Source organism: Capra hircus, chromosome 3 (genome assembly GCF_001704415.2).
Source record: "Capra hircus breed San Clemente chromosome 3, ASM170441v1, whole genome shotgun sequence".
Lineage (NCBI taxonomy): Eukaryota > Metazoa > Chordata > Mammalia > Artiodactyla > Bovidae > Capra > Capra hircus.
In genome coordinates, this window is record NC_030810.1 from 54,469,233 (window position 1) to 54,482,291 (window position 13,059).

At 34.9% G+C, this 13,059-nt stretch overlaps 1 protein-coding gene across 23 annotated transcripts in view; it reads right to left on the reverse strand.

Annotated features, from left to right (window-relative positions):
* FUBP1 (far upstream element binding protein 1) overlaps nucleotides 1-13,059 on the reverse strand; it is a 34,822-nt gene that overhangs the window by 13,158 nt on the left and 8,605 nt on the right. For 10 of the 23 annotated variants that reach the window (XR_309901.3, XR_309900.3, XR_001295498.2 and 7 more), the window contains 14 exons: nucleotides 12,632-12,671; nucleotides 12,137-12,189; nucleotides 11,978-12,049; nucleotides 11,797-11,854; nucleotides 10,022-10,184; nucleotides 9,837-9,935; nucleotides 9,612-9,713; nucleotides 9,261-9,363; nucleotides 9,059-9,159; nucleotides 8,451-8,592; nucleotides 7,643-7,803; nucleotides 4,838-4,989; nucleotides 4,671-4,750; nucleotides 1,312-1,449 (listed from right to left, as the gene is read on the reverse strand). Coding sequence is in view for 19 of the 23 variants with exons in the window: in XM_013962709.2 (XP_013818163.1) it covers nucleotides 1,312-1,449; nucleotides 4,671-4,750; nucleotides 4,838-4,989; nucleotides 7,643-7,803; nucleotides 8,451-8,592; nucleotides 9,059-9,159; nucleotides 9,261-9,363; nucleotides 9,612-9,713; nucleotides 9,837-9,935; nucleotides 10,022-10,184; nucleotides 11,797-11,854; nucleotides 11,978-12,049; nucleotides 12,137-12,189; nucleotides 12,632-12,671 (1,464 nt within the window). In the remaining 4 variants the exon portion in view is untranslated. The remainder of the gene's footprint in view (nucleotides 1-1,311; nucleotides 1,450-4,670; nucleotides 4,751-4,837; nucleotides 4,990-7,642; nucleotides 7,804-8,450; nucleotides 8,593-9,058; nucleotides 9,160-9,260; nucleotides 9,364-9,611; nucleotides 9,714-9,836; nucleotides 9,936-10,021; nucleotides 10,185-11,796; nucleotides 11,855-11,977; nucleotides 12,050-12,136; nucleotides 12,190-12,631; nucleotides 12,672-13,059) is intronic. The other 13 variants (XM_013962710.2, XM_005678221.3, XM_005678216.3 and 10 more) reach the window with 3 other exon arrangements.

A 13,059-nucleotide genomic window follows, 5' to 3' on the forward strand; every position in this document is an offset into this window, starting at 1 on the left:
ACAAAGTAAGCATCTAATTGTGCAAGAAAGCAGGAAAGTGCTGAAAGAACTGACAGGCATGTCAAAAGAATACAGGAGCCATCTTGAAGGTGCTCCTGACTGGCCAATCCTAGGGCAATCTGGCTAAGTTTAAAATATAACCTACTAAATCCATACTGACATAAAGAAATAGAACAGGAAACCTCTTTCTTATAGTAAAATACCACCTAATAAATGTAGAAAAATGATGGAAGTAGAAATTATCATATTTGTAATTGAATTAGGTAGGTACTATCAATGAAGGCTAAGGCCTTCAATGAGGAACAGAATCCTAAGTTCAGCTGAGAAATCTTGGAAAGTTTTCTAAGGAAGTTTAGCTGTGCTGTTATGTTTTGATCAGAAAGGTAATTTCTCTTTGCTCTAGCAGTTTTATAATTTGTACTAGTTCTTTATTTTTGTTCTCATTTTTTTAAAAAAAGTTAAAATTATAAATTACATCTAATCAAACTAAATTGTAAAACTTCTACTGTGTCTTTAAGGAAAACAATAAAATTATCCCACTTGTCCTGCCAAAAAGAGAATAGGACAGTGGTATAATCACAGTATAACTCTCCTGCTGCTGCTCTAACTCTCTAGACAGTATTAATTTCAAAGAGAAAAATGGTGATTTTATAGAACCTTGGCAGACCTCATTCATTTTTTTGCAGTATTCTTGCCACATTGTATGTAAGCTGGAACCCTGATCATGACCTCATCTTCATGAGAAAAGGTTGAAGGGACCTATGGTTAACCCATAAGCCTCTCACAAAAGGTCTGTACTCTTTTCAAAGAAAAAGATAGGAATTATTTTTGACTAGTGAGACATTGTTGGAACAATTAGTGAAATGGAGTAAGGGCTATGCCTTGGGATAGTAAAAAGAATCAGTGTTGATTAACTGATTTTGAATGCAGTGTGATGGTTACATGTATTTTTTGAGAAACACAGAAAGGAGTACTTAAGAGTAATGGGCCATTAAGTCTACACTTTGGTCTTAATGATTCTGAAAAAGACTAATGACAATAGATATGGACATATAAGATAGGGTAACGGAACAAACAGGGGAGATACACATTTAACAGCTAGGTTATCTGGATATTCTTGGTAATGTATCTTACAACTTTTATTGGTTTAACAGTTATCTCAAAGTAACTTGTTTTTAAAAACCGAAGGCTACTTACTTAAGCTATTAACTGAGTATTATAAATATGGGGGTATTATACACTGATGTACTTCATATATAATTCCAAACACAAGTTTTCACTTTCTATATAAAAAATAAATTTTTTAGTTACCATAGTTACCTTGTCCATTGGTTTGGGTTGTAGTTGGTGCACCAGCAGGAGCTGCAGGTGGTGGCTGTGCTTGTTGCTGATAATAGTGAGCATAATAAGCAGCCCAAGCTGCTGAATTTGGGTCCGTTCCTGTTTTAGCTAGAATAAACAAAAGTTATACATTTGAATCTAAAATCCAGTCATTAATCACACACACACCTGTCTCTAGCAAATAAACAGAATTCCAAGTTAACTGGACATTAAAAAATAGTAGGTGGAAACTTCCAAATTCTTCTATTATTCTTACTGCCATATTATTTTAGAACACTGAGGCTCAGATAAGTTCCTAGAAACTTAGCTTGTGGCAAAGTTGGGATAGGAATGAAGATCTTTTGATTTCAAATCCAATGCTTTGTCTCAAACTATCCTGTGTGGTTTTCCTAAACCAGGTTTGCCTCAAGCACAGCAGTCCTTATGAAGAATTTTCAGGAACTAGCCCATACAAGAAACAATTATTCTATAACTATGAACTATCCTATCTTCTTTCAATGAAGAGCCAATTAAATCTTGGAAAATGAAATTGAGATTAGCCGTATCTCATCTCATCATATTCCAGTGATTATCCTAAGAGATAAATTTGATGTCACTGTCCTATTTGAAATTATTTCCTGCTATCTTTAGGACTAATAAAATTTTTAAGGACAGCATATCATTCAATGTTTTTACCAAGATATTTGGACACCCTGGCTTTTACTTTCCTTTCCAGCCTCTCTCTGCTGTCAGTATCTTTCCAACACTCAAGGTCTGAACACAGTAAACTGGCTGTATTTTTCAAGTCATCATGCTCTTATCTGGGCCTTTTAGCATGTTACGCTTCCTCTGCACTTGACTGACCCTCACTCAATTTTTCATAAAAAACTGATGCATTAACAGAATGGGACTTTTCAGTCAGAAATAGAAATCCTCTTACTGATTCTTTTATACTTGGGAGTATCACAGGATGCTATATCTTTATTAGTTTATATCCTCAAGAAAAATCCTGGTAATTTCCTTAATCAGTCTATATCTATATGAAAACCAGTCTACACATATGAAAACCAGTCTAATACATACCAAGAACTTACTAAATTCATTCAATATAATATTCATTCATCATTTTATAGATAAAACAGACTTAGAACGATTCAAAACTTGCTTGCTATCCCATAATTAGTAAGTTGTAAGAGTAGGACTTATTCAAGTCTCTTACCTTCTGAAGTCAAAGTTATGGGACTTACTACACAAATCTTTCATAATCCATTGATTTTTTTATAGGAAGACTTAATATAGAGAATACTGACTTTATTGTCAATACAAGGCCACATTAAAATACCAGGGTATTTAACACAAAATCACAATTTCATTTAAATAAAATACTTTGGTTTTACAAGCAATATCTAACCCTAGATGCTATCTTTTAGCTAAATGGTTAAGTAACTTCTTTCCCAAAGGCACTACTGAAAGCCACATTCAGTAATACCAATTCTTAGGAGTGGTGACTTCACCACTACTCCAAGTGGGAAAATGAGATTATAGTAGAGACCACTTATTTTTTAAACAGAGCAAAGGAAGATCCGCTTTTACTTTCTATACAGAGATATTCAAACATATAAACCATCTTTTTTTTCAGTAGCTTGAATGAACAGGAAATTAAGTTATATATAATTTTTGATATTTGGTCTTCATCAGCAACTCTCACTTCAACGGCATGGCCTCATACAAGGACATCAACCTTTCTAGGCATAAAGAGTATATGAGGAGCTACAGTTTTGTTTTTTTTTTTTTTGAGAACAAGTGCTTTACGATGTTGTGTTGGTCGGGGCCACTTCTTATTTCCATCATTTCTTTCAATCTTACTACTTACCTGAACAGAGCATCTAAATAGGTGCAATCCTACAGATTCAAGTTAACCAATATAAATCTGCCCCTTAATTTTCTCAGTCTCTTCAGTCGTGTGATTCCTCAGCTTAGTAACATCATGCCTTAGCTTACAAGAGGGAAAGAAAAGTTCTTCCATTCTTTAACGACTAACTTTTAGACTATTATACAATAAATCATATTTGACCTTTCTTCTGGTAAGTCCTTCTATTAACAGCACAGTATTGCTAACACTTCTGCTACCTACCCTCTTCTGCTACAGAATGTAAATTCATTACTCATACTCAGACGTCAGCACACTTCTTGAATGTGTGACACTTGAGGTTATTTGCTGTCATGTTGTATCATCATATTCCAAAACGCATACCTCTTATCATTACAAAGAGCATGAAAAATCAAAGTGTGTGTCACTCAGTAGTGCCTGACTCTATGTGACCCCATGGACTGTAGTCCACCAGGCTCCTCTGTCCATGGAATTCTCCAGGCAAGAATATCGGACTGAGTTGCCACTCCTTTCTCCAGGGGATGTTCCTGACCCAGGGGTTGAACCCAGGTTTCCTGCATTGCAGGTAGATTCTCTACCGAGTACCAAAGGCATACCTCCTATGAAATTAAGGTATGTTAAAATACAGGACCACTCTCATATACTAGAAATGTTTAATAAAGTTCACTAAAATAATCTTATTCAAATCAATTTAGCTGTTTTTTAAAATATATATATGCACTAGTATGAAAAGGAATCCTTAATTCAGTACCTTCCCTGAAACTATTCCAGTGAAAAGGTACACAGTAGGTGAGAAACAAGAATCATAAAAATTACTGGTTTCAATGAATTCTCTCTTTGACTGTAATGGAAAGTAAACTACAGGGTAGGAAAAGATTCAAGAATAGGATAAAATGTAACAAATGCATAAATCCAGATCTGAACAGAAAAAATCTTTATCTAAATGAATTTTAAGAGTTCCAACATGCAGATATTTAATACAGGCCTGACTTTTACTAATATATGAAGTTTCATCAGGAATACTAAAATAGACAACTTGCATATCTTATTTGAGAATCTATAAATTTAATGCCAAAGTATTAAACACTTCAATTGACTCACATAATTTTGTAAACAAATGTACATTATTCTTTCAAGGATAATGTCACAATTTGATGGCACTAGCATCTCAAACCTAACACACTGTACTTCTTCCTATAGCTTTGGCTTTTAGCATTCAGCTGCATCATTTTAGAAACAAAGAAAGCCAAATGCAGGTAGAAAAAGACTCATGAAAACAGACCATATTCACAACAGTCTTATTTGCTATAGTAGAACCAGAAGCTAACACTCCTGCTAAAGGAGTGAAACAAGTGCAGAGAATGCACATAATATAGAATCAACACTAGGAATACCTAATGAATGTAACAGGAGTGGCAAGCAGAAACACAGATTATATCAAATGATACTCATCTTTTACCTGGATCTGGAGGGGCTTGTTGCTGCCAATGTGGATATGCATTTCCCCACCCTTGGGGAGCATAAGGGGCTGGAGGGCCACTGAAAAGACAGAAATCAATTTAAAAATACAATTTACCAAAATCTGTAATTTTTGAGGAAAAGCCAAGAGCAAAACTCAAAACTTACTGAGGAGCAGGGCCAGGCGGTCCTGGATTATAAGGTGCAGGGTTATATGGTCCCATTGGAGTTCCTGGTCCAGGAGGCCCAGGAGGCCCATGGGGGCCAGGGACACCATGGGGCCCATGGGGTACAGGTGGCCCTAAAGGATTTACTGGGCCCTGCAAAAAGACAAAAATCACAAAGACAATAAAGGTTAAACATTTCAAAGGTCAAATAACCTTTCATCCGCAAAGACCTGATACATTTATCTTCTACTCTTTTCAGACTACTCCCTTTTCCATTATTTCCCTTTCCTTGTACAATTCTTACTCTCATTATTCCTTTATCATCTTAATCACAGAAGCTTACCAAACATCAAGTTCTTTTCTTTATCTCTTCTCTCTCTGCATCAACTCTACATCTACTCTAACATTAATCAGAGAAATATCTTAACAACATGGTGTAATGCCTGATGAATACTTTACCAATAATGAATACTAAACCAATAATATTTAGCAAGTTCTTCTTCAACAAAGTAGCCTTTCTCCTAGCCCTTCTGTCACTGAACCACTTTTGAATCAACAATTTCATTTTCTCCCTTACCCTTTATCATAATTTTCTAAATACAACAAAGATTTCCTTTTAATTGATTTAGTTAAGTCACAGACTATTTCATATCCATTTCATGTTACAGCATAATTACTAATGCTTAGTTGATTCCTTTTTGATAACCCAACTTGTAAGGACAACTAGATTCACCTGCTCTAAAATAAAATACTGTTAGTACCCACCATGTCACAATTTGGACAAAAATGCTTAATCTATATTTGGTTGTCAATTTTCTCACAATAAAGCTAAACTTCATCACTTTTAAAATCCCTTTATTAACATTATCCCTCACTTCTATTAGCCATAACCTATCCTTTCCAAAGAGTAAAAGAAAAAAAAAAAAAAAAGATTACTGGAAAAAAAGTAGCAACATTTTCTAGGGCAGGCACACTTTTAAGTGATAGACACACATACTTCAAACATTGCATCCCTATAACCCTATAAGGTAAGTATAATTATCCTCACTTTCAGAAGAACGAGAGGCAAAAAAAGTGTAAATATCTTCCTCCAAGATCACGCAGTCAGTAAATGACTGACAGTATTTTGAACCTAGACAGCTTGACTCAGGAGTCAATGTTCTTAACTGCTTTTCTAGAACAACCTGTCTTATATGTTCATCAATCTAAATGCAATCCTAATTTTGCTAATGATAGCTAAATCCAAAACCAAGGAGCACTAATCATTCTTCTGGCATCAATTCTTGCCATTACTGAGTCCAACAATTATTTTCTTCATGTTTTTGAACAATTACACTTATTCTCCTTATCAGACAACTTAGAATATTTGTGTATATTTTTAAGGTATTCTTAAATGTCTTTTCTACATCTATTTTTGTTTTCCCAAGCATGGAGAAACACCTCATTCAGAGTGTGGCAAACATCAAGGAGAATTTTCCTAAGATATTCCAATTATTAATAATAAATTAAGAAGCTCCCTCACAATGTTAATTCTTCACAGTAAAATAAACATAGTAAAGCAGTATTTTGGGGGGCTCCAAAACCACTGCAGATGGTGACTGCAGCCATGAAATTAAAAGATGCTTGCTCCTTGGAAGAAAAGTTATGACCAACATAGATAGCATATTAAAAAGCAGAGACATTACTTTGCCAACAAAAGTCTGTCTAGTCAAGGTTATGGCTTTCCCAGTAGTCAAGTACGATGTGAGAGTTGGACTATAAAGAAAGCTGAGCACTGAAGAATTGATGCTTTTGAACTGTGGTATTGGAGAAGACTTTTGAGAGTCGCTTGGACTGCAAGGAGATCCAACCAGTCCATCCTAAAGGAGATCAGTCCTGAATATTCATTGGAAGGACTGATGCTGAAGCTGAAACTCCAATACTTTGATGGAATTTTGCCACCAGATGGGAAGAACTGACTCAGTGGTAAAGACCCTGATGCTGGGAAAGATTAAAAGCAGGAGAAGGGGATGACAGAAGATAAGATGGTTGGATGGCATCACCGACTCAATGGGCGTGAGTTTGAGTAAACTCTAGGAGTTGGTGATGGACAGGGAGGCCTGAAGTGCTGCAGTTCATTGGGCTGCAACGAGTTGGACACGACTGAGTGACTGAACTGAACTGAAAGCACTACTTCCTCATTATTTTCAAACTCGGTTAGGCATCAGGATCACCTAGAACATTCTTAAAAATTAGACACTGGGCCCTACTGCAGACATTCTGAACTACAATCATATGTTACGTGTCGAAATGTAAAGCACACAAGCTGTCTACATTCCAAATTCCCCTAGACGACTGTCTGGAGCCAGTCTAAGAAATAGGATAATTGGATAATGTAGAGTTCTACTTTAATGACTGGGGAGGCATCTGATTCTTCTTTGCCTCACCAAGGTTGCCCTTAATAAATAGTAAGGAAGTAATAACAGTCACCAAGTAAGTCCTTAATAATAGTGACTTCTGGTTAACTATCTATACCTTTTAGTATTTTTCACAACCCTCTACTAACCCTAATGTTATAACTCAAGTAATGTCATCTTGTCTTATTTACCCACACTCCAGTACAAGATTTTGAATACCTGTAACTATATAACTTTTTTTTTTTTTTTACTGCTGGACAATCTTTTCTATATTGTTAGGTATCTGTTATGTGATTGGATCTATAGTTTTAGAGTAGAAATTAACATTTTTCTTATAGGAATGTATGAATTAATGTCTTATTTAACTAATAGAACCTGTGCTAACAACAGGAAGTTTAAAGCATACTCACACCAATCTTTTCTTCTATGAGTTGCCGAGCATAGTCTATTTGCTGTGGAGTGCCACGAATTGTAAATAACTTCATATTAGGATCTGCGTTAGGTGGAGGATTTCTCTGAAGTTCTATTCTTGCACCAGACTGTTGGCTTATGCTTTTTATGGTTTCACCCCCTAAAATCAACACACAGTAATTTCTTTAAAGATTCATAGGATACAAGTGGAGCTATTCAAAAGGAACTGGTTACAATTAAGGAAGTTTTGAACAGTATCCCATCTGCCAAGATGCTATTAGGAGTTTCCATTTATTCTACACTTTAAATCAATTTATATAATATATAATCAATCATAATCATACATTTTAAAGTTTTAACACATAATTTAATATGCCTGTAGCCAACCTTAAAATGAATTATCATATCAACACTTGGTTCAAAGAAATTGCTTTTATAAGCAATGAGGAGCTAACACAATGACTTAAAAAGTCAAAAATTTAAAAACGTGTCAGGAAACAGCAAAATAAACGAAAACAGTCAAATCATTTTCCAGGTGAGAAGAAAAGTTTTTTACACTAATAATTAAACTGCTGAGCCTCTTCTCTAGAAACCAATGTGATTCAAATCCCACTCTAGATTTAAGTACATATAAGGCCCTTAATTTAGGCTTTAGCTGTTACATAGCAGCATAAGAACACTTTGCTACTAAAATACAGCCAAAAAAAATCATTGCTATTCATCTACAATAGCAACAGAAATAGCATCCAGAAAATCAGAATAAGCATTAAATTTTTAACCATACATTAATAGTTTTAAATACATTGCCTTTTCCTATTATTAATCCAGTTTTCCCAGTTGGGACAATGAAATTAAATTCCTGTAGTCCACCAGGTGGTCCCATGTTCCAGTTGCCTTGACCTCTACCTCTTCCTCGACCACCAGGTCCAGGTCCACCAGGATTACCAGCCTAAAGGGGGCAAAGACAAAGTCAGAAGAGTCAGAAACTCTTCTTTCCACAATAAAATTAATGCGTGTCTATTTTCCTCAACTTTCATTTTCCTAAATCTTAAAGTTAGAGAAGCTAGGGGACGCCATCCACCCCCAAATCAACAAACCACCATCACCTTTTATTTTTTACTGTGGTGAATAAACTAGTGCACTTATGCAGCTGTCCTCTTGCTCCAAGATGTGTACCTTAAAGCAATTTAAACTTCCTAGCAATTAATACGGGGGAGAGTGGTGGGCTGCTGTCTATGGGGTTGCACAGAGTAGGACACGACTGAAGCAACTTAGCAGCAGCAGCAGCAGCAATTAATAAAGTTTCATCAAACAGATTTTGATTTAAAAACTATGAAGGGGAACTTCCACACTTAATGAAGGAAAATATTCTTTAATGAAAACAAAACAATGAAAATATTAACATTCTATCAAACCTGAACACTTCGAAGAAGGTCTGTAATAATTTCTGCAGCATGCTGACATCTGTCTGGAGGTCCTGTTATTTGTGCTATTCTATCAGGTGTTGTTCCATCATCTTTAAAACAATGAAACCAAATTGGATTAATTCAACATTAAATTAATGAGTGTTAAAAGAAATTGCCAGCAATGCTTAGAAAATTAAACGTAAGTACTCACCTGGCTTAAACTGAATTCGAACACCAGCATCATTTTGTATTTTTTTAATCATCTCTCCATTTCTTCCTATTACAATGCCAACAGCAAATCTTGGAATGGGAACCTTATGCAAAGAAAACTAAGTATTAGGAAAGCCATTTCCTGAAAAATGTATCGGCCGCAAACCACAGAAGCACTATATTTATATAGAAGAGATTAAAAAGATACAAAATACACTGTAAGATTCTAAGTTGAAAAGTTGGGGAGGGGACAATACAATGTTAGAGAAGGCTATGTGACACAAAACAGCAAAAATCCTAGTTTATTTATGGACTATCATGCAATCATTTCTGAATTGGTATTTTTACTTACATCTATTCCTTCATTTCCTCCTATTCTTGACCCATACTCATTTCGAACTTCTCTGAAACCACCTTGATCACGAATTAACTCTAACACCATCTCCTTGGCTTGCTAAAGTAGAAAAAAAATTACCCGATTTAGGAAGCGTGTCTCGAAACACTGTAATTATTCACACATTTTACCCACTGCTATCCAACCGAAATCCCCCTCTGTAAAATATAAACTTAAGTTTACTTGAACTTTGTACGGGTCTCCTGTAATCCTAAGAGGTTTGTCAGCACCAGTATTCTGAGGTCCATCTTGGATCATAACCATTTTAACTCCAGCCCGTTCCTGTTAATTATAGAAATCAGATATATTAACAAAACGGGAGGAGGAGGAAACAGGCTTCAAAATAGAAAGTTTTACACAGTAAATACCTGAAGTTGTTTAATAGTCTCTCCCCCTTTTCCAATAACTAATCCTGCTTTGCTAGCTGGAATCATGATTTCTTGAACTGCATTTCCTGGTCCATCACCATGATGGAAGCCAGGGGCTGGTCTTCCTTTTTCAACAATCTGGTCCAGTAACCGTTTTGCTGATCTATTAACAAATTAATAGTCAATACAAAATAATCAGGTATTTCGTCCATCCCAATTCAGATTTAGGTGGCCTAAAAGTAAATTTTAAAAATTCAAAGAAAATATCATCCATATAAAAAACTGAAACCATGCAACAAATTTTCCAGATATATAATCTTCAATATTTTTGAGAACAGTATGAAACTTCCAAGAAGACATACCCTACTTCTAAAGTTATCTCAGAATAAAGCTCATTCATCCAAAAATTAAATGATGCATTTATTTTTAAAACTTTACTTTGGTTACTCATGTTAAAATTTATTTGTTCATTTAAAAAATAATTTAAATATGTCAACTATATATGCCAGGTACTATTCTAGGTTGGGGTAACAGCACTGAAATAACAGTTAAGGTATTTTTTGATGTGGCTTAACTTTATTAAATAAGTAAACACAGAAGGTTAAATAAAAACTCATCTGTTAAGTGCTATAAAGAATATTAAAGCAAGATAAGAAGGACAGATTGTATGTGTGTGTGAAGGGATGCTATTTTATGTAAAATAGATGAATGAGGAATTCCCTGGCAGTCCAGTAGTTAGGACTCTGCATTTCCACTGCAGTGGGGCATGAGTCCAATTTCTGGTCAAGCAACTAAGATCCGGGCAGCTGCACAGTAGTGATCAAAAAGTAAATAAATGAAAATAAACAAAAACTTTACTGATAAGGAGACATTTAAGCCAAGACCTGAATTAAGTACAGGAGTGACTATGAAAACATCTGAGGGAAAAACATCCCAGGGAGAACTAGGAAATGCAAAGGATTCAAATGAGAAACATTCTTGGTGTCCTGAAAAAATAGAGAAGAGGCTAAACAGAAAAGAGGCTACTAGAACAGAGTGAGCTGTAAGAATAGCAAAATATGCAGTGAGAAAGGTGGAAGGGAACCTGAGCCATGATAGACACTGACATCTACTGTAAATGGGAAAGCATTAGAGGGTTTTGAACAAAGTAGTATATGAACTGACTCACATTTTAAAAGGATCAGTGTGGCTGTACTATAATCAGACAAAGCTAAAAAAAACAAAAAACCCGAAACACCTTGCGGTAATACAGGCAAATGGTGCCAGAAATAAGGTGACATGGAAGGTGGCAAGAAGAGGCTGAATTCTAAATAAATTATGACAGATAAAATGACCAAGAGTTGCTTATGGATAAATGAATCATAAAAGAAAGATAAAGTATTAGAACAGTTGTCATACAATGAAATGAGATGAATTAGACAAGTAGAAGTATGGACTGGAAAAACAATGATTCTGTTTTTAACAAGCTAAACTTTGAGATGTATACTGAGGAAGCAACAGGATATATACATCTGGAATTTAGAGAAAGAAGTCAAGGCTGAAGATTCAAGCAGTGACCACCTTTCCAATTTTTTAGCAAAAGAGACCTGAAAAATAGAAATGTGGGGTTCAAAGATGGTTTTATGTTCAGATAAAGGGATTTTTTTAAAGCATGTTTATGTGCTATTAGAAATTTTCTAGAAAAGGGGAAAAGTAACTGCAGAAGAAAAGTTGGTTCAACTGCAGGGACAACATCCTTCAGGAAGGAGGGACTGGAACATGATTTTCATACTTACTGGACAGACTCGGGTGTTCCTGTTAACATACAAGACCTTTCTGGAAGGCCACCACTGTCTACAATGAAAAACAAACAAAAATCTTAGGCCAAGAAAACAGTAACAGCATCATTTTCACTAAAAACTTTAAAAATGCTAGTTATTTGTGACTTTGAAAATTACAGCAAGAGAGTAACATTACCAGGAGCTATCTGTATTTTACATCCAGATTCCTGTTGTATGCGTGAGATCTGTTCACCTCCTCTGCCAATTACTAGTGAGAAAAAAGAAAATTATTTGCTGGAAGGTTTTAAAGTGTATTTTGAGTATGTCTTTTCAAAGCTTCAAAAAAATTACTTACTAAATCCAACCATTCCATCTGGAACTTTGTATTCTTCAGTCATTACAGACCTGCTAAGAAATGACAGAAACTAACAATTTTCTTCAAAGAAACATAATTTGTTTACAAATAAAAATAAACATAGAAATCTAACAGCTTCTAAGAGCTTAAACTGAGTTTGTAGGCACACACTTAAAATACTCAAAAGTCAAAATATGAGGCCTATGTAGCTAAAAAAGCAGTTGGGGTGAAGTTCAGAAGTATCATTTTAAGTTATTTTAATCACTTTAGTTTTTCCAAAGGGTGGCTAATTCCACCAATCCTTCCAAAGTATAAATGTATCTCACTCAAAAAGAAAACTGATCATCACGATTACCTATTTGAGTCAAGGGCTTTAAAGGATTCACACACACATACATACATGTATATTCACTATATACTAACTTGGTTATATTTCACATTGAATTCAACTAAAACTTGCAAAATACTCTTAGAAAAGCTTTTATTTTACTATACCTTTGCTGCTGATGCATTGGTGGTAACTGTGTTCCAAAAGCTACCAAAAAATTAAATGAAATACAAATTATTTTATTTAAATTGACAGATGTTTAACAATATCATCATTTAAAGCAATTCTACAATTTTCCCCTGACATAAGACAACATCTTGAAAAGAATAAAATTTTACGCAGAATACTTAAATCAACAGTCAGCAAGAAACTCAGTGAAAGGGCAGACATTATTAGCAATAGCATTAAAAAATATCCTTTTCAAGTGTTGTTAAGCCAAGATTAAGAAATGGAATTGTAACACTTATGTTCACAGCAGCACGACTCACAATAGCCAAGACATGAAAACAATTTAAACGTCCGATGACAGAAGAATGGATAAAGGAAGACATGGTATATGTACAGAGTGAAATACTATTAACCATAAAAAAGAATG